At 42.2% G+C, this 21,985-nt stretch overlaps 1 protein-coding gene across 2 annotated transcripts in view; it reads left to right on the top strand.

Moving 5' to 3' along the window:
• LOC109899579 (myopalladin-like) overlaps nucleotides 1–21,985 on the top strand; it is a 50,444-nt gene that overhangs the window by 9,653 nt on the left and 18,806 nt on the right. For both annotated transcript variants that reach the window (XM_031835890.1, XM_020494930.2), the window contains exons 3-11: nucleotides 6,516–6,691; nucleotides 6,909–6,957; nucleotides 7,974–8,436; nucleotides 11,811–11,903; nucleotides 12,102–12,243; nucleotides 12,509–12,532; nucleotides 17,260–17,376; nucleotides 18,828–19,605; nucleotides 20,704–21,960. In XM_031835890.1, coding sequence (XP_031691750.1) covers nucleotides 6,516–6,691; nucleotides 6,909–6,957; nucleotides 7,974–8,436; nucleotides 11,811–11,903; nucleotides 12,102–12,243; nucleotides 12,509–12,532; nucleotides 17,260–17,376; nucleotides 18,828–19,605; nucleotides 20,704–21,960 — 3,099 coding nt within the window. The remainder of the gene's footprint in view (nucleotides 1–6,515; nucleotides 6,692–6,908; nucleotides 6,958–7,973; nucleotides 8,437–11,810; nucleotides 11,904–12,101; nucleotides 12,244–12,508; nucleotides 12,533–17,259; nucleotides 17,377–18,827; nucleotides 19,606–20,703; nucleotides 21,961–21,985) is intronic.

Raw genomic sequence — 21,985 nt, 5'->3', positions numbered from 1 at the left:
AGAGTGCTACAGAGATGGTTATCCTTCTGGAAGGTTCTCCCAACTCCACAGAGGAACCCTGGAGCTTTTTCAGAGTGACCATTGGTTTCTTGGTCACCTCCTTGACCAAGGCCCTTCTCCCCCGATTGCTTAGTTTGCCTGGGCTGCCAGATCTAGGAAGAGTCTTGGTGGTTCCATACTTCTTCCATTTAAGAATGATGGAGGCCACTGTGTTCTTGGGAACCTTCAATGCTGCAGACATGTTTTGGTACCCTTCCCCAGATCTGTGCCTCGACACAATCCTGTCTACGAGCTCTACAGACAATTCCTTCAACCTCATGGCATGTTTTTTTGCTCTGACATGCACTGTCAACTGTGGGACCTAATATAGACAGGTGTGTGCCTTTCCAAATCATGTCCAATCAATTGAATTAACCACAGGTGGACTCCAATCAAGTTGTAGAAACATCTCAGGGATGATCAATGGAAACAGGATGCACCTAAGCTCAATTTCAAGTCTCATAGCAAAGGGGCTGAATACTTACGTAAATAAGGCATTTCTTTTTTTTTTTCTTTGCAAAAATTCTAAAAACCTGTTTTCACTTTGTCATTATGGGGTACTGTGAGTAAATTGCAGAGTTTTTTTAAGACTGTAAGGGGTCTGAATACTTTCCGAAGGCAATGTATGAGCCTGAAAACAGGAGATTACCTATCACATAGCATGATCTGAGTACAATTAGATTATTTTACTGTTGAAGACATTATTTAAATAATAATAATAATAATAATTTAACTCGGCAAGTCAGGTTAAGAACAAATTCTTATTTACAATGACGGCCAAACCCGGACGACGCTGCGCCAATTGTGTGCCGCCCTATGGGACTCCCAATCACGGCCGGATGTGATGCAGCCTGGATGCGAACCAGGTACTGCAGTGACGCCTCTTGTACTGGGATGCAGTGTCTTGGGATGCAGTGTCTTGGACCACTGCGCCACTCGGGAGCCCAATCTAAATGGACATATGAAAGAAGTGCAGGAATCAAGGGTGAGTGAGCAATAAGATGCAAAGTGAGACAATTAAGATATTCAGAATGTTGTTGACATTGTCGAATATGAACACCAGTTAAACACATTTAGAAATGTATAGCTTTCTTTTGTTTCAAAGAAAAGAAGGCCAGTAAGAAAATCTGTTTTTACAGGTATTTTGTAAATGATCTCAGGGTAATATTTGCTTGTTTGGGCTTGAATTTGCAAATATTCAAATATGTCTTGGGGTATTCATGATACTGAGCTGGTATTTACATACTGATACCCATGGACTCCAGTACTTTTAGTGAGAGGGTACAGTAAACTCAGAAGTGTCACAATTCCCAAGTATAGATCAGCTATTAGTTAGACAATACAACTGTCACTGTGTTTGTCATAAGATATGTCGATTGTGACAATGCTCTGTGTGGGATAGTCAAGACAAAGTTTTCCGTTTTCTAAGACGTCAAGGGAGATCTGCATGTTTGACGGGTGATTTTAGCAAACAGCTGACAAAGTGCTGTGTGTTCTGTTTTATGTCTGTAACATTAGATCTTTGCAGTGTTTGTGTGCAGCACTCTAAATGCCAGTGGGTTTTTATCAGCTCATAATAATGTTCTTAAATATCTGAACACAGAGTGTGGCCTATTTGCCAAGAAATAACAGTAACAGAATGTGGTGTACTAGTTTGAACCGTTGTTCAAATATTCCTGCTTGAATTGATAGAGAGAGAGAGGTCACTTGAGAGGTCAGAATAAGCAGGCGCCAGCTGAAGGTCTCACTAGACGATGCTAACCTACTGACACGCTCCGGTCACTGATGTTTCTCTCCACCATTTTGGGACTGGCAGTGGCACTGGGCACATTAGTGTCTTGTGGTGGAATGGAATTGGCTGAGTTGTTAGAAACGTTAAAGTAGGATTTGGTAAAACAGTTGATATGATAGGTGTGTATTTGAAATGTTATATTGTGTTTTATGTCAGTTCTTTAGTGCTGTTATGTTGTCTGATTTATTTGTATTGTGTCAATGTATTAAGGCTCTATAGATTGTCAGTGTATTGTGCTTGTGTATGAGTTCATGTTTTGCTCACTCTCCACGCTAGATGTTTTATCATTATCAATATATTAAGGAGCTTTTGCCTCTTCGCTTAGTAATTCATACGATGTGTCATGTAATTTTGTTAGAGCTTGGCACTGTACACAGTTGCTATCTGTCAGTTGGTGTGTTAACTTGGGTTTGTTCTTGATGTCGTGGTTATGTTCTCTCAGTATTAAAACTAGAATCCTTAGTTGCTATATCCATTTTTGACTTATAAATGAATTATATATATACCCACTGATATATCTTATAAATGCCTCATGAGCTCAGTTCAACTGTCGTACCCCATCAGAACCCAAAATACAAGCTTTTTCTATTACAATGTTTTTGAACAATGTAAATGTCAACAAACACTTTATTGCCTCAAAACATGGTTACAAGTTACAACTATCATTTTGATATCATGGATGGTCAGTCCTTGCATCCATATATGTCTATTCATTTGAAAGTGGTTACATTTCTCCAGGCCCCTGCCTCCACTTTTTGACCAAAACACAGGCAGGGTGGTTGCTTTGTTATTGTTTCAATGAAGCTTGAAGTGTGCTCTGTATCACCTCCTAGGATTTAGTAGCTCTGGTGTGTCAGGGAATGGTATTGTGTGTATTCTCAGTCTGTTTAATATTGTGTGTATGTAATTGGGACACCCAGTCATAGCCTTCCTAGGCTTTGGGGCGTTCTGTTGGGGGGGGGGGGGGGCTTTCCTCTCTAGGGCGGGAGTCTGGAGGGAAAATAGCCTTGACAGGTGCAGCAGCCAGGCAGTCTACGTAGAGATTAGCCAGATACTCTACTACTCATACTTTCAAATTAGACCCTTACTCATTAGAACTGACATGCTTTGCCAGATGGACCTTAGGCAGTACATTGCAGTGATGTCTCCTATATGTACATTGCGACCAAGTATCAGCCACACATCAGGAGTAAAGTGGGTGATTGCATCAGGGATATTTTGGACACTGGATCCTCTTTCTTGATAAGAATCTCAATTGGGATTTTCCATCTTCTCTAGGGGGCACACCAAAGAGGACCACCTCCCCTTGGAATAAACTCAAACCTTTGCTGAACTATCCAGCAAATCCTTTTGATAGGCTTGCTGGTTTGTTAGAGATTGGGTGGCAGACTTGCAATCCTAGAAAAGGATTCAGAACATCCTCCGCTTATACTGTGTATTGCATTCTGATTTGTTTGATTTTAAACTTTGTCCAATAGTGAGTGAGAGAGAGCAACCCGTCTCTAAGTTTGTGACTCACTGACTCCGGCCCTGGTTAGAGGGGAATAAAGCAGCCCAAGAGTTAACACACACAGGAGAAGATAAACATGGACATGTACATGGGGATGGTTTTTGTAGTCACGCATCCCATGCACATAAACTCAGCAAGAAAATAAAAGTCCCTTTTTCAGGACCCTGTCGTTCAAATATAATTAGTAAAAATCCAAATAACTTATATCTTCATTGTAAAAAATGTAAACACTGTTTACCATGCTTGTTCAATGAACCATAAACAATTAATGAACATGCACCTGTGGAACGGTCGTTAAGACACAAACAGCTTACAGACGGTAGGCAATTAAGGTCACAGTTATGAAAACTTAGGTCACTAAAGAGGCCTTTCTACTGACTCTGAAAAACACCAAACGAAAGATGCCCTCATTTGTGTGAATGTGCTTTAGGCATGCTGCAAGGAGGCATGAGGACTGCAGATGTGGCCAGGGCAATAAATTGCAATGTCCGTACTCTGAGACGCCTAAGACATCGCTACAGGGAAACAGGACGGACAGCTGATCGTCCTCGCAGTAAGGCAGGTCCTCACCAGACATCACCGGTAACAATGGGGGCACAACCCCACCGTCGCTGGACCAGACAGGACTGGCAAAAAGTGCTCGTCACTGACGAGTTGCGGTTTTGTCTCACCAGGGGTGATGGACGGATTCACGTTTATCGTCGAAGGAATGAGCATTACACCGAGGCCTGTACTCTGAAGCGGGATTGATTTGGAGGTGGAGGGTCTGTCATGGTCTCGGGCAGTGTGTCACAGCATCATCGGACTGAGCTTGTTGTCATTGCAGGCAATCTCCATGCTGTGCCTTACAGGGAAGACATCCCCCTCCCTCATGTGGTACCCTTCCTGCAGGCTCATCCTGACATGACCCCCCAGCATAACAATGCCATCAGCAATACTGCTCGTTCTGTGCGTGATTTCCTGCAAGACAGGAATGTCAGCCATGGCAGGCGAACAGCCCGGATCTCAATCCCATTGAGCACGTCTGGGACCTGTTGGATCAGAGGGTGAGGGCAGGTGCCATTCCCCCCCAGAAATGTCTGGGAACTTGCAGGTGCCTTGGTGGAAGAGTGGGGTAACCTCTCACAGCAAGAACTGGCAAATCTGGTGCAGTCCATGAGGAGGAGACGCACTGCAGTACTTAATGCAGCTGGTGGCCACACCAGATTCTGACTTACTCTTACTGTTACCACATGTCTGTGGTACTTGTTCAGTTTATGTCTCAGTTGTTGAATCTTGTTATGTTCATACAAATATTTACACAGGTTAAGTTTGCTGAAAATAAAAGCAGTTGACAGTGAGATGACATTTCTTTTTTTTGCTGAGTTTATGTCTTCCCACACTCAGACTGGAATAACACCGTTCAGGTCATATTTACTCCCTTGGAGAGTGTGGGTCAGGCTGGCTAGCCAATCAGGGCCTGGCGAGACTGCATAGCTAGAGCGTGCACAGTGTTGAGACACATGGCTATTGTCTGATTTGGCTGAAGGCATGAGCTGGAGGAGATGTCGATCTCTCACCGGAGGGGGAGAAAGGGTAAGGATGGGTGAGAGTCAGACCGCACAGCTCCAGTCAGACATAAACAATAACACACACGCTAGAAATTAGTCCCACAGCGCTCTCGGCAGGGGGACTCTGTAACACTGAGTATTTATATTTGACTGCATCGTCTCAACTTAATGTTTTATTTTTCTGTGTATGCAGAACATTCATTCATGCTGGATCTTTTAGGCCCATAGCTGTCTGAAGGCTTTGTAGCTGACTTATACATATGTCTGGTGAACTCTGCTAAGAGATCGCATAGACACTCTTGTCTACATGTCTATCTGATATATTTTACACTGCATCATTGCCTCATCCTCCAAAAATAGATCTACAGTACAGAGACATGGTGGCTGGTCGGCTTTTTAGTACACAGGGTATGAGAGGACACCAGTTAGTACAATAATATAGGTTTAGTATTTGGCCGTTAAATCATCTCTGATTTAACAAGTGTCTTTATGGAGTTGCCATTCTAGCAGATCAAGGACTCCATTGATGTCATACTGGAAATACTAGCCATTTTTTTACACAAAGCCTGAAAGACAACTTCATGTAAATTCATACTTGAACATCTTTAACTGAATATTGTAGTAGAGAATACAAAACTATAAATACTTTTGCTCTATCAAATCTTTAAACTTTTGGGGGTATTTATAGAAAATCGTTAAGTTAGTTGAGGTGGTTTTAAACTAGTCACAGTCAGGTATATAACAGTAGTGTATATTTTTCATCTTCAGAACATTATTCATTTAGATTTGACATCGATCACTATTGGCATATAGCAAGTGGTAACTAAGGGCTCATTTGGCATGGTAAGGTGGTGTGGTGGTTGCGGCTTGTTTTACAGTGTAAGAGTGCTCACCAGAACTTCTTCCCCTGACCTGATTGTAGCTACACTTACTTGTCGTTGACCAAACATACGTAATGGGAGGGAGCTGGGTCAAGACACTCACCACATACACTAATGAGTTATGCCTGGAAGAGAGTTGCCAATACAGAAAATATATATATATTTGTCAACTCAACTTGATCTTCATTTAACGTACACTGAGTGTACAAAACATAAGGAACACCTGCTCTTTTTCCCTGACAGACTGACCAGGTGAATCCAGCTATGATCCCTTATTGATGTCACCTGTTAAATCCACTTGAATCACTGTAGATATTTTTTAGGAGACAGGTTAAAGAAGGATTTTTTAAGCCTTGAGACATGGATTTTGTACTTGTGCCATTCAGAGGGTGAACGGGCAAGACCAAAGTTTCAAGAGCCTTTGAATTGGGTATGGTATTAGGTGCCAGGCGCACCAGTTTGAGTGTGTCAAGAACTGCAACGCTGCTGGGTTTTTCACGCTCAACAGTTTCCCGTGTGTATTGGGAATGATCCACCACCCTAGGACATCCAGCCAACTTGACACAACTCTGGGAAGCATTGAAGTCGAAAGGGGGTGCGGCTCTGTGTTCCTACTGTTTTGTACACTCTGTGTATATTTTGAAGTTGGAAGCAGTAAGATGTTATACAGCGATTACGCACAATGGGCTGAATAGCTAATGTAATGACACTAAAAGGAGCATATGTAATGTGTGGCTTTCCAGGTGGTTTTGTGAGGGGAAGGAGCTGGAGAACTGCCCTGACATTCAGATCATCAACAACGGCGAGTTGCACTCTCTGACCATTGCCGAGGCATTCGAGGATGACACAGGGCGGTACTCTTGCTTTGCATCCAACTTCTACGGCACAGGCTCTACGTCGGCCGAAATCTACGTCGAAGGTGACCATTGAGTTTCGACCTTCAAGTCAAGTGACCGATCTAGAGCGCATCGTCACATAAATACTTACTATTCAACCTAAAAAGTATTACTGCTATTTAATTAGTATCTCCTCTGGTACAAATGTTTAATTTTAAGTTAAAACATTAATATAGACAATCATACTAAGATCATCCCTACTAGTGTGCTGCATATCACCCTCTTTTATATTTTATACAGGTGCCTCCTCTACAGATTCGGAGGGGGAACAACATTCTGAACTTGCACAGTGAGTACTCTACTCTTCCTCTACTCAAAATATAATTGGAAAACATTTAATTGGGTAGTAAAAGCAAGCTCAAAGGTTTACATTCTGCAATGTAACAGGCCTCTCAGTGTAGCTCATACAGTGCCTTTAGAAAGTATTCACGCCCCTTGACTTTTTCCAAATAATTTTGTGTTACAGCCTGCATTTAAAATGGATTCAATTGATATTTTTTGTCACTGGCCTACACACAGTACCCCATTCACTTTTTGGCCTGAAAACAAAGTGCTGTGTTTGGGGCAAATCCAATACAACACATTATAGAGGACCACTCTCCATATTGTCAAGCATAGTGGTGACTGAATCACGTTATGGGTATGCTTGTAATTGTTAAGGACTGGGGAGTTTTTCAGGATAAAAAAGAAATGGAGCTAAGCACAGGCAAAATCCTAGAGGGAAACCTGGTTCATTCTGCTTTACAGCAGACACTGGGAGATTAAATAACCTTTCAGCAGGACAATTACAAAAAACACAAGGCCAAATCCACACTGAAGTTTCTTACCAAGGATACAGTGATTGTTCCTGAGTGGACAAGTTACAGTTTTGACTTAAATCTACTTGAAAATCTATGGCAAGACCTGAAAATGGTTCTCTAGCAATGATCAACAACAATCCAGATGTGGACAGATCTTAGAGACTTACCCAGAAAGACTCACAGCTGTAATTGCTGCCAAAAGTATTGACTCAGGGATGTGAATACTTATGTAAATGAGATATCTCTCTATTTAATTTTCAATACATTTCCATAAATTGTTTTAATTTAGTCATTATGGGGTATTGTATGTAGATGGATGAAGAAATAAACAACAATTGTATCCATTTTGAATTCAGGCTGTAACACAACAAAATGTGGAATAAGTCCAGGGGTATATGAATTCTTCCTGAAGGAACTGTATGTAACTTCAACACTTTAAAAATCATTTTAGCCCAGTGGGACCTGGTTAGTAACAATGTATCCTGTTTCTCTTGTAAACCTAAAGACTACAGAGGACCCGAGCTCAGCCGGGTGCCCAATCTTTACCTCCAGTGGTCAGTGTTGTGTCTCTGTGTGTGGATGACGCAACCATCTGCACTGAAGAACAGCCACAGGAGGCCACCTCACTGCCTTCTAGCCAGGTAGTCACTGCATCTGTACCTGTCCAGGTAGCTACTAATGTCCTTCCTGTTACGGAGGTGACAACAGCACCATCTACCAAGGTGGCGTTTACATTGGTCCCTGCCCAGGAGATGTCAGCACAGTTACCTGTCCAGGAAGTTTCTACTCTAGATCTACCGCCCGTGGACACGGTGTCAGTTCTGTCACTGCCAACACCGTCACGTGTCCCAGTGACGTCCACACCATTACCGACACAGACAGTCTCTACCACGGCACTACCGCTGACCCAGGTGGTCTCCTCTACACTGCCTGCCCAGGTTGCTGCGGTACAGACGACTCTAGCCGAGGTAATAATCTTCTCAATCTCTGGCTCCTGAATATACTGCAAACATTTAAATGTAAATGAATGATATCTGAAATACTGCATGTGTCAAAAACATCCTTTCTGCTCAGTAATCAGTATTCAAGACCCACACAGTACTTGACAATAATGTATATTTGTGTTTGGTTCCACTTAAAGTGGAACTGACACCAATTTAGTAACATTAAATGGTATTAAGATCTGCTCATATACACCCTCAGGAAGAATATGATGCATTTTTTGTGTGTGTGACAAGCTAGCACACGTAGATATGCTAATCTTCATGTTTTCATACATTCATAAAATGTTTGGAAATGACAAGAGTCCGGTATTTGTGAAAATTCTACAGTAATATGAATGGGAAAGTGGCTGTAAGTTTGGACAAACAAGAGACAGTGCAGTAAACAAATGAAACAAATAAAAACTTGTCAGTCTTGTCCAGTCCAAAGGGCTCATTTGTAAACCGTGCGTTTGTATCTATTTATTTTATTTTCACAAACATTGCAGAGTAAATTCCTCATATTTTGTGGCCGTGATGGGTTCATATTCCTGAAGTAGCCATACAACAAATTACCATGCACATCTCTCATTTAATTGGCCTAGAATAGATAGGCTACTGTATAGTTCAAGTTTTGCAATCCCATAGGTAGCGCGGTTTATGCTATAATGTACAGTCGTATTTAACAGGTGAACAGTTGACGTTTCTACATTGAAATAGGCCGATATGTATGCTACTGTAAATACTGCAATTGTTTCACAATTCACGGACAGTCCATATTTAGGTTGGAGGAAAGGTTGATGCAAAACATTGTTGAAATCAAATGTTCTGCTGACAGGTCGACAACAATTGGCTATTGTTTTCTCCTATAGAAATAGACACAATCCTTGCCAGCACAGCATAAATTACTGCAGAATATATTTTTTAAATTGCCAACACAGTAAAGCTAGCTTATGTAAAATTGTTGACAATACGGGTAGGCTACAGTATTGCTGTGCGACATCATTACCTATTTAATATCAGAGCCTATACCAAGGCAGGACATAGAAACCCAATGTTGATAAACTAAATATTGAACAACAATTAGTCTTTCGCATAGAAGTGTGGGCTGTAGCATTTAGCCTACTTTAGTCTACTAGCCTAAATTGTTTTGGAATATACAATTACTTGCAGAATGCACAGGCATTCACTCTAGAGGCAGTGTGCATTTAGTTTGTTTTGATATTTTTTTTATTTTTACCCCTTTTTTCTCCCCAATTTCGTGGTATCCAATTGTTGTAGTAGCTACTATCAAGTCTCATCGCTACAACTCCCATACGGGCTCGGGAGAGACGAAGGTTGAAAGTCATGCGTCCTCCGATACACAACCCAACCAGCCGTACTGCTTCTTAACACAGCGCGCATCCAACCCGGAAGCCAGCCGCACCAATGTGTCGGAGGGTACACCGTGCACCTGGCAACCTTGGTTAGCGCTCACTGCACCCGGCCCGTCACAGGAGTCGCTGGTGCGCGATGAGACAAGGACATCCCTACCAACCAAGCCCTCCCTAACTCGGACGAAGCTAGGCCAATTGTGCATCACCACACGGTCGCGGCCGGTTACGACAGAGCCTGGGCGTGAACCCAGGGACTCTGATGGCACAGCTGGCACTGCAGTACAGCGCCCTTAACCACTGCGCCACCCGGGAGGCCTCTTGTTTTGATATTTTGCAGTGACATTTTCATTCTGTGCACACCTCTACAGCAGGGATTCCCAAACCTTTTCACTCAGGCCTCCCTTACAGCATTCGGATCATCCCATGCAGGTCGATTTTTATCGGCACAAGCACTGTTCATGACACAAACTGATCACACCCCTCTTGTTGGCAGAGAGAAATGTTTGCAGGTTGAAAGGTTATTTCTTACATGAAAGGAATAAGGACAGGGGGACACCTAGTCAGTTGTCCAACTGAATGTATTCAACTGAAATGTGTCTTCCGCATTTAACCCAACCTCTCTGAATCAGAGAGGTGTGGAGGGCTGCCTTAATCGACATCCACGTCTTCGGCGCCCGGGGAACAGTGGGTTAACTGCCTTGCTCAGGGACAGAACGACAGATATTTACCTTGTCAGCTCGGGGATTCGATCCAGCAACCTTCCGGTTATTGGCCCAACTCTCTAAAAAGGTGAATGGAGGGCGTTTTCCATGCAGAGTTTTAATGCTCGTTCACGTGCTCATAGTTTTATGGCAGGTCTGATTTATAAGGAGAACATAAGTGTGTATGGCGTGCGGCAAGTTTATTTATCTCTATTTGTGCACATGCGCAGACATTTCAGAAATGGATCCCACAGATATTTGTCTGTCAAATGGCCTAGGACTACAGCAAATGTCCCTGCAAAAGTTTAACATTCTGCCATCACCTCCAAAGACAGCAGTATTTTCAGATATGACGCACTCAAATATTAAGTGTGAAATACGTAACTGTTATAAATGAGCCCCCTGAAAACACGGCACATGCACAAAAATATGGAGATTTATAAACTTGGCACTCGCCATACGTTTCCCATTATAAATCAAGCCAGTTGTAAAACTGTGTATACTTTAGAAGTAATGGAATTAGACCAAGACGGTATCTAAATGAAATAGCAATTGCGAATTTGAGATCAAATGTCTTTGGAGGTTCAGGCAGAACGTTTCCTTTTGCAGTGACATTTGCTGTATTTGACTGTTTCTGATAGACTAAAACAATTGCAAAATGTTATCAACCTGTAACAGATCGTTTGAATTCAATAATGTTTGGCATTTAGCCGACTTTTTCCAAACCCATATGCTGCACTGCACCCAAATTCTGAAACATTGTCTACTTAGATTTATTTTTTAACTACAGTGGTAGCCTACACACTTCAATGCAAAAGATCAACTTTCTGTTCACCTGTTTAATTCTACTGTATGTTATAAACCGCACTCACTTTCAGATCAAAACAATGAAATTAAAATAGCCATCTAATAGAGGCAATGGAAACTGCATATGCGTGGTCTAAAGTTTGCGGAAGGATAAGAACATTCTCAAGTCAAATTCAGTTTTTATAAATGCCAACCGGCGCATGCGTGTTTTAGGACATATTTTGTGCGTACGGAATGCTTATGAGGCCCCTAGTGATAACATGACATCCGTCCAGCTGCTAGATAGCTAGCTAGCTACAATTTAAAAAAATTGTCAAATCTTATAAAGTTGGTTTTGAAGCATAAAATGTGAATTTGATATTTTAGACCGATATTATGATTGTGTTTGTATGATTATGTGTTTGTTTAATGTCATTTCTGCAAAGTAGTTAAAACGGTGTCAGTTCTACTTGAATTGATGAAATCCTTTTGTTTTCAGAACCTAAATGGAGACAGCTATACTCTAAGTCCAGACATCTATCCTCAAGGTCTAGACGGGAGGCCTATCATTGCTGCCCCCGTTTTCACAAAGGTACCCCACTAATATTATATCCACACAATGAATAATTAGAAGGCCTGTACAATGTCAACTTCATCATCAAACTTCGAACAAAATATGACATTGTCTTATATTGTACATTTTTAAAGCTCATGTACTTCATTAAGAAACTGCATGTTTTGTGTGTGATGATAAACTTATGATGGCTGTGCACTCTACTTGGCCCCTCAGAGTCTGCAGGACCTGTTGGCATCGGAGAGCGAGCTGGTGGTGCTAGAGTGCCGTGTTAAAGGAGTCCCCTCCCCCAAGGTGGACTGGTACAGAGAAGGAACTGTCATAGAGGACTCCCCTGACTTCAGGATCCTGCAGAAGAGTAAGACCAAGACCTTCCCTCCTTTACTGTGTGTCGGAATAATGTACATTCATCTTATGGTACGTTCTGTGTTTTACCTCAATTCTCTTGTATTAGTTTATTAGTACATTTTCACTTGAAGTTAATAAATGGAAGCATTTTGAAAACTGTTAAAGAGTATAAAAATGTAAAAAACTGAGAGGAAGTTTTTTAGAAGGCTGCATGAAGAACAGAAAGCTCTGATTTCATACGATTACAAATATATTAGCATTTTCTTCATTTTTAGAGCCTCGATCCATGGATGAATCAGGTACGTATTATGCAAAGGAGAGACTGTCATGGTACAATTAATACAATTGTAAAATCTTAAGATGCAGCATATTTCTGCATGTATCAAAATAGTTTGTGTTATGTGTTTTAGTTTGTGTTACTGATATGTGCATTTTATTCACAATATACAAGCATTAGATACAATGGCCTCAGAAAGTCAAAGTCCTACTGTAGCTTAGGTGATGTTTTCTATGAACCAGTGTACACTATTCCTCTTTCCAGATGTTTACAGTATCTGGCTGGGGCTGAAGCTTCTGTAACTCCTCTGCATAAAAACCAGTTTACTTCTCCTCCTAAAACTCAACCTTATAAGGAACCTCAACAACCTGTGTCTGTTGAACTATCATGGTTACAAAGCCTTTCAGAGTGCCTGAAACGCAGGGAAGCACTCGTGAATGGAAGCAAATGTAGCTGCTGTGCCATTGGGGAAAACAGCTCACTTACAGCATATGCATTTTATGAATGCGTATTAGTTCTCTGTATCTTAGAAAATACAATCTATTGAGCAATAATTATACAGTATATAGAAATGCAGACATATTTTACAATGCAGAGGCTTACTGTATTTATTTTTCACTATACATATACCGTACATACAGTAGGTTAGCTACATAGTACAGCTACCATGCTGCTATACAGTGAACAAAAAGTAACAGGCAACAATTTCAAAGATTTTACTGAGTTTTGTATATGTATTTATTATGGAACCCCATTAGCTGCTGCCAAAGCAGCAACTCCTCTTCCTGGGGTCCAGCAAAATTAAAGCAGTTTATACAAATATAAAACATTACGATACATTCACAGATTCCACAACACACTGTGTGCCCTCAGGCCCCTACTCCACCACTACCACATATCTACAGTACTAAATCCATGTGTATGTATAGTACGTATGTTATCGTGTGTGTATGCATGTGTCTGTGCCAATGTTTGTGTTGCTTCACAGTCCCCGCTGTTCTATAAAGTGTTCATCTGTTTTTTAAATTTAATTGTACTGCTTGTGTCAGTTACTTGATGTGGAAAAGCGTTCCATGTAGTCATGGCTCTATGTAGTACTGTGTGCCTCCCATAGTATGTTCTGGGCTTGGGGACTGTGAAGAGACCTCTTGTGGCATGTTTTGTGGGGTATACATGGGTGTCCGAGCTGTGTGCCAGTAGTTTTGACAGACAGCTCGGTTCCTTCAACATGTCAATACCTCCACTTTCAGCCAGGAGAGATTAATATTAGTTCTCTGTGTACATCCAAGGGCCAGCCGTGCTAACCTGTTCTGAGCCAATTGCAATTTTCCTATGTCCTTTTTTGTGGCCCCTGACCATACGACTGAACATTAGTCAAGGTGCGACAAAACTAGGGCCTGTAGGACCTGCCTTGTTGATAGTGTTGTTAAGAAGGCAGAGCATCGCTTTATTGGAGACAGACTTCTCCCCATCTTAGCTACTACTGCATCAATATGTTTTGACCATGACAGTTTACAATCTAGTGTTACTCCAAGCAGTTTAGTCATCTCAACTTGCTCAATTTACACATGATTTATTACAAGATTTAGTTGAGGTTTAGGGTTTAGTGAGTGTTTTGTTCCAAATACAATGCTTTTAGTTTTCTAAATATTTACGGCTAACTTATTCCTTGCCACCCACTCTGAAACTTAACTGCAGCTCTTTGTTGAGTATTACAGTCATTTCAGTCGCTGTAGTAGCTGATGTGTATAGTGTTGAGTCATCCGCATACATACAGTTGAAGTCGGACGTTTACATACACTTAGGTTGGAGTCATTAAAACTCATTTTTCAACCACTCCACAAATTTCTTGTTTACAAACTATAGTTTTGGCAAGTCGGTTAGGACATCTACTTTGTGCATGACACGAGTCATTTTTCCAACAATTATTCTTTGCCAAGATAATCCATCTACCTAACAGGATAGAAACAGATTATTTCACTTATAATTCACTGTATCACAATTCCAGTTGGTCAGAAGTTTACATACACTAAGTTGACTGTGCCTTTAAACAGCTTGGAAAATTCCAGAAAATTATGTCATGGCTTTAGAAGCTTCTGATAGATTAATTGACATCATTTGAGTCAATTGGAGGTGTACATGTGGATGTATTTCAAGGCCTACCTTCAAACTCAGTGCCTCTTTACTTGACATCATGGGAAAATCAAAAGAAATCAGCCAAGACCCCAGACAAAAATTTGTAGAACTCCACAAGTCTGGTTCATCCTTGGGAGCAATTTCCAAACGAGAGCCGTCATACCGCTCAGGAATGAGTCTCGTTATGTCTCCTAGAGATTAACATACTTCGGTGCGAAAAGTGCAAATCAATCCCAGAACAACAGCAAAGTACCTTGTGAAGGTGCTGGAGGTACAAAAGTATCTATATCCACAGTTAAACGAGTCCAATATTGATATAACCTGAAAGGCTGCTCAGAAAGGAAGAAGCCACTGCTCCAGAACCGCCATAAAAAAGTCAGACTACAGTTTGCAACTGCAGATGGGGACAAAGATCTTACTTTTTGGAGAAATGTCCTCTGGTCTGATGAAAAAGAAATAAAACTGTTTGCCCGTAATGACCATCGTTATGTTTGTAGGGGGGAGGGTTGCAAGCGGGAAAACAACCTCCCAACCGTGAAGCATGGGGTTGACAGTAACATGTTGTGGGGGTGTTTTAACTGCAGAAGGGACTGGTGCACTTCACAAAATAGATGGCATCATGAGGAGGACAATTATGTGGATATGTTGAAGCAACATCTCAAGACATCAGTCAGGAAGTTAAAGCTTGGTCACAAATGGATCTTCCAAATGGACATGGACCCCAAGCAAACTTCCAATGTTGTGGCAAATGGCTTAAGGACAACAAAGTCAAGGTATTGGAGTGGCCATCACAAAGCCCTGACCTCAATCTTATAGAAAATATGTGGGCAGAACTGAAAAAGCGCGTGCGAGCAAGGCGGCCTACAAACCTGACTCAGTTACACCAGCTCTGTCAGGAGGAATGGGACAAAATTCACCCAACTTATTGTGGGAAGCTTGTGGAAGGCTACCCACAACGTTTCAGTTAAACAATTTCAAGGCAATGCTACCAAATACAAATTGAGTGTATGTAAACTTCTGACCCACTGGGAATGTGATGAAAGAAATAAAAGCTGAAATAAATAAATTCTCTCTACTATATTATTCTGACCTAAAACAGGGAATTTTAACTAGGATTAAATGTCATGAATTGTGAAAAACTGAGTTTAAATGTATTTGCCTCAGGTGTATGTACACTTCCGATGTCAACAGTGCATATGTTGATCACAGATACCTTTAAAAAAAAAGTATGGGCATGGATCAGAAAACCAGTCAGTATCTGGTGTGACCACCATTTGCCTCATGCAGCGCGACATACTTCCTTAGCATAGAGTTAATCATGCTGTTGATTGTGGCCTGTGGAATGTTGTCCCACTCCTCTTCAATGGCTGTGCGAAGTTGCTGGATATTGGCGGGAATTGGAACACTCTATCGTACACGTTGATCCAGAGCATCCCAAACATACTCAATGGGTGACATGTCTGGTGAGTATGCAGGCCATTGAATACTTCCATGAATTGTGTACAGATCCTTGCAACATGGGACCGTGCTGAAATACGATGTGATGGTGCTGGATGAATGGCACGACAATGGGCCTCAGGATCTTGTTACTGTATCTCTGTGCATTCAAACTGCTATCGATAAAATGCAATTATGTTTGTTGTCTGTGACTTATGCCTGCCCATACATAACCCCACCGCTACCTTGGGCACTCTGTTCACAACATCAGCAAACCGCTCGCACACACAACGCCATACACGATGTCTGCCATCTGTCCGGTGCAGTTGACACCGGGATTCATCCGTGAAGAGCACACTTCTCCTGCTTGCCACTGGACATCGAAGGTGAACATTTGCCCAATAAAGTTGGTTACAACACCAAACTGCAGTCAAGTCAAAACCCTGGTGAAGACGACGAGCACACAGAGGATTTTCCCTGAGATGGTTTCTGACAGTTTTTGCTGAAATTCTTCAGTTGTGCAAACTCACAGTTTCATCAGCTGTCCGGGTGACTTGCCTCAGACCATCCCGCAGGTGAAGAAGCTGGATGTGGAGGTCCTGGGCTGGGGTGGTTACACGTGTTCTGTGGTTGTGAGGCCATGTGGACGTATAGCCAAATACTCTAAAATAACGTTGGGGGCGGCTTATGGGAGAAATATTTACATTCAATTCTCTGGTAACAGCTCTGGTGGATATTCCTGCAGTCAGAATGCAAATTGCATGCTCCCTTAACTTGAGACATATGTGGCATTGCATAACAAAACTGCACGTTTTATATTGGCCTTTTATTGTCCCCAACTCAAGGTGCACCTGTGTAATGATCATGCTGTTTAATCAGCTTCTTGATATGCCACACCTGTTAGGTAGATGGATTATCTTGGCAAAGGATAACTGCTTACCAACAGGGATGTAAACACATTTGTGCACAACATTTGAGAAAAATAAGCTTTTTCTGCTTTTTCTGGGATCTTTAATTTCAGCTCATGAGAAATGGGACCAACACTTTACATGTTGCATTTTATATTTTAGTACAGTATAGTCATTTTTCTGCACTTTAACCTATCAGTCATGTTGCCTGAACTTCAACAATGACATTCAGCTGGTGCTCATCTCCTTAATTTTGTATTCCCTTTAGAGGAAATATGCACTTTGGTCATTGCTGAAGTCTTTCCTGAAGATTCTGGAAAATTCACTTGCACTGCAAGCAACAAATATGGAACTGTATCCAGTATCGCTGCACTACGGGTGAAAGGTAACGTCACTGGCTTACAAAGTTTAGACTTGGAAGTTCTATTCGTAAGATAATATTTGAAGACTGTTTACAGTACCTCGTGAAAGTCTACACACACTTGCATAGTTTTCACTTTTTTTTTTTATCCACAGTGAAAGAAAAATTATAATTTTTCTGAAATTAATAAAAATATAAAACAGTCCTGATTGCAATGGTCTTCAAACTCTTTTCTGTGGCACATCTAAATAAGTAAGTAAATATTTTCATACAAAATCACACAACAATCTGTTTGTCAAAGTTGTGGTTATCATGATTTAAGAACAACTTTACCTGTCTCTGGAAGGTCCCTCAAATTGATAGTGAATGTCAAACAATGATTCAACCTCAGAGCCACCAATGAGCTTTAAAAGCATGTCTGTTTTTTTTTCCCCCCACAGGCATAGATCAGGGGTCTCTAAGAAATAATTCCAAGACACAGAATATCCCTTTGAGTATGGTCAAGTATGGCAATTGGAAACTCCTCAACAACATCACTTTGAATCTTAGGATTCATTGGCTGAGCTGAGAGAAAACTGTGCATTGATTAACAACATTGCATTCACTCCACATTACTGGCTTTTATGAAAACGTTTTTAAAAAAGAAGCCTGTCTTAAAAAATCCACTCCAAATCATCAATTATTTACGTTAAGTAATACTGCAAGACAACATTGCAAATAAATGTACTTTTTGGCCTAAATTAAAAACAAAAATGTTTGAGTCAAATTACAACCCATCAGAGTGGAACTCTCGGCATTTTCAAGTATTGTGGTGGAAGCATCATGTTATGGGTATCCTTGTCACCGGCAGGGACTGAGGAGTTTGTCAGGAACAAAATAAATATGATAGGTTCAAAGCCCAGGTAAAAAAGTAAGAGGAAAATCTACTTCAGTCTTCTAAATACCTAACCCTGGAAATTAGTTTTATTTTTCAGCGGGTCAATTTTACAAATTGTAATGCCAAAGACACAACATAAGGGCTTTCCAAGAGGTGTTAAGTGCTTCTGAGTGGTCCAGCCTCAGCCCTGACTTAAATATGATTTTAAAAGCAGGTTTGAATATTGCTGTCAATCAATTTTTCTGAACTTGAGCAATAAAATACAATAAAAAAAGACAATGGATAAATGTTGCCCTATTAGTTGTGCAAAGTTGGTAGAATCTTATTCAAAATCATTCACGCTGTAATTGCTGCCAAAGGTGCTTCCACCAAGTATTAACTCAGGGGTGTAAAGACGTACGCAATCATGCCATGTTTGTTTTACATTTTTGTATAAATTTAGAACATTTTCTATAATTGTTCTTTCACTTTGAAAATGTGGAGTAGGTTGTGTAGATTAGAAGGGGAAAATTCCATGCAGCAAAATGTGAAAACTGTGAGAGGGATGTTTAGACTTTCACTTGGCTTTGTACCTATCCTTCTCCCTGTACCTCATTAGGAAATGAAAACACCAACAACAACCACGTGAAAACTCTCGTAGGCACTTTAACAATGGAGTCCACACAAGTTCCAGAGCCTTCTTCAACAGATCTCACTCTGCCCAGACTAAAGCCTCAAGCTGAGGCTCTTGTCACCAACAGCATCAAGCCTCACTCCAGCACCATCCGCCTGGATCCCTTCAGCTCCAGCAATTTACGACTGGAACCTCTGAGCACCAGTACCCTCCGTCTAGACCCTCTGAACTCCAGCATGCTGCGCCAGGTGCCTATCAGCCCCAGCATGCCCAGCCTGGATCCACTAAGCCTGGGCAGCAGCCTCCGTATAGGCACCCGTAGCTCCAACACATATCATCTGGACCCACTCTACCTGAGCACCCCTCACCCAGACCTGCCTACTAGCTCCAGTGGGCTATGCCAGGAGCCCCAGAGCAGTGGTGAGATGCCCAAGACTGACCAGGGAGACTCCAGAGCCTTTTCAGTGTTACCTGACCCTCCCGTTGGTCTTCGGCCTAAGGTGGAAGGGACTCCTATCCATAAACCTGAGCCCCCTCCCCATGTAAACCTCCCTGATCCCCCCAACTCCTCCTGCCTTAAACCTGGGGTTCTGGTTAACCACAACGGGCCCAGGTCCAGCTCCAGGGCAGGCCTCCGTGTGCACTTTAAACTGCCTGAGGATGAAACGGAAAACCAGAGTGAAGCATCCAATAGCCATTCATATGAAGATGTGTCGCAGTTGGCCAATAAGGAACCACCTCCAGTACTGGCCAAGCCCAAACTGTAAGTATTCTAATTCTCAAGTATTTTTCAACTTATCTAGTATCACTTAACTTAAGACAAATCCTAACATGATTTAGGGCCAAATGAACAACCAATCAGACCACAAACTATTTGTTTTATCACCATTGTGTTTCCCAAATTTTGCACCTGCAGTTGATTTTGTTATGAGAAAATATGCTTAATTATAAAAGTAATTCTATAATAGTTTGGTCTCAGTCTTGTGATGTATTTTTTCAATTGTGGTCCTTGTTTTGAAATGAAGAAAGCAGCTTGAGTTGTTTGGGCTGTATTTAAAACAGTAAACATTGAAGGTGGGAATGTCTCCTCTTGAGCTCCCTATCAGATCTGCTGCATTCCAGTTGTCATTTGTCTACTGAATACATATCTGTGCTTAACTATGTGGAGTTTAAAACTACAAAAAACCGAGGTTGGTGATTTCTTAACATACTTAAGTGCAATGCTATGCTTTTTGCATGCACATGCTATGAATTGTTGCACTCTGCTATTGTGTTTTTCATATTTCTGTTCGAACAAGGCACTAAGATGGTATGTGTTCTGCATAGTGTTAATAATAATAATTGATTGAGGAACAATAAGTTATTGTCTTGTTTTCACTCTACATTATCAAAGTGACTGATATTGAATAAGAAGCTACAGAACATGCATCTCAGTAAGGGCATTAAAACTCATTTTAAAAATGCTAGAATAATGCAATGAATGGTCTTATACCAAGCTTGATACAGAACATTATTGACATTTCCAATTGCAGATCTGAGTGTGTTTAGAGTCTGGATGCTCCCTGGATTCTCCTATACGTTAAAAGGGCAGACTATTTCTCAAACCTGCCCCTGAAAGACATATTGTGCTCATTACTTTTTACGGAACTGTGTCTCGAGTATTTGTAGTTATTCGGGTGAGGAACACATTAAGACAAACATATGGTTTAATTATAGCCTGGTCTCAGATCTGTTTATACTGTCTTGCCAACTCCTATGGTTTGGCTTGACAAGGATTTATGAATTGGTAAGACCACATAAACAGATCTGGGACCAGGCTAGTTTTATTATATAAAGTTTTCAACATATTCTGTTTTCTCAGAGACCCTGTCCAGCTGCAGCTTCTGCACAACCAGGTGCTTATGGAGCAGCAGCAGACTGAGACTGAGCCAAACGGAGCCACCAAGAGCCAACCGGAGGCATCTGCCTGGCCAGCCCAGACACACCACGAGTCCCAGGCACAGACCCAAGCCCAGCCTCAGTCAAACCTGCCCCGTTCATCTACCCCCATGCTCCTGCAGACCACCCACGCCGCACCCATACTGACCACAGCCCCAACACCCTTTCTCAACTCCGCCCCTGTGACCAGCTTGAACACTACCCCTACACCCCAGCTAAACACTAGTCCCCCTGCCCACCTGCTAAACATTGCATCTGCACCACTACTGAACCCATACACCACCCATTCCTATTCTACTTCTTCACCCCTGCTAAACACAAGCCCTGTACCACCAAAGAACACTACCTCTGCAACGCTACTGAACACAGCCCCTCCTGCACCAGTTATGGGTACCCTGCCGTCCCTTCCTCAATTGAAGACAGCTCCTTCTTGTAAGAGCTCCCCTCCATCTGCCTCTCTGCTGAGAACTGTTCCTGCACCACACCTGTACACCAGCCCTGCATCCCCACCCTATATGACCCAGCAAAACACCACCCATTCTTCCCAGCTGAATTTAACCCACTCATCCCTGCCTAAAGCCATTCACGTACCCAAGTTTAGCACACCTCCCACACCTCATCTGAATACAGCCCCCACAGCGTCTCTCAGCTCCATCCCTGTAGCTTTCAACAAGGCACCCACAACCATGCAGAACACCTCCCCCACTCCCCTGCTCAGAACAACCCACGCCTCCCTCCTCAACCTGGCTCCTACGTCACAGAGCTTCAACTACTCTAGGCCAAAGGAGTTCATCACTGCCCAGACTCCCCTCTCTCCATTTACGAGTCCCTCTCCTACAGAGTCCCCCGTTCCGTTGCTCCACAAGCTGGCTGCCGAGCTCAACTCCTCCAACCCCAACCAGTTCTCTCCGCAACCCAGAGTCTTACCCACCAGAGTCCTCAAGTCACCCACCAGCCCCCCTTCCTTCATGTCCTCCCCCACCTCCCTGACCATGTTGCCTGCTGCCTACCTAAACGCTGTGTTCGCCCTGCCACAGCAGTCGCCCCCGCAGGCAGCGTCCCCGACCTCCAGTACCTCCAGCCCCATCCAGAACCATGTGGCCTTCCTCAGCTCTGTCCTGCCCTCTCTACACACCACACAAGCCACCAACTCTATGGGTCTGCCCAGGAGTGCTCATAGGTAAGACCCTATGATTCCTGAATTC

Source organism: Oncorhynchus kisutch, linkage group LG11, assembly GCF_002021735.2.
Source record: "Oncorhynchus kisutch isolate 150728-3 linkage group LG11, Okis_V2, whole genome shotgun sequence".
NCBI lineage: Eukaryota > Metazoa > Chordata > Actinopteri > Salmoniformes > Salmonidae > Oncorhynchus > Oncorhynchus kisutch.
This window is presented reverse-complemented; position numbering and strand designations above follow the sequence as displayed.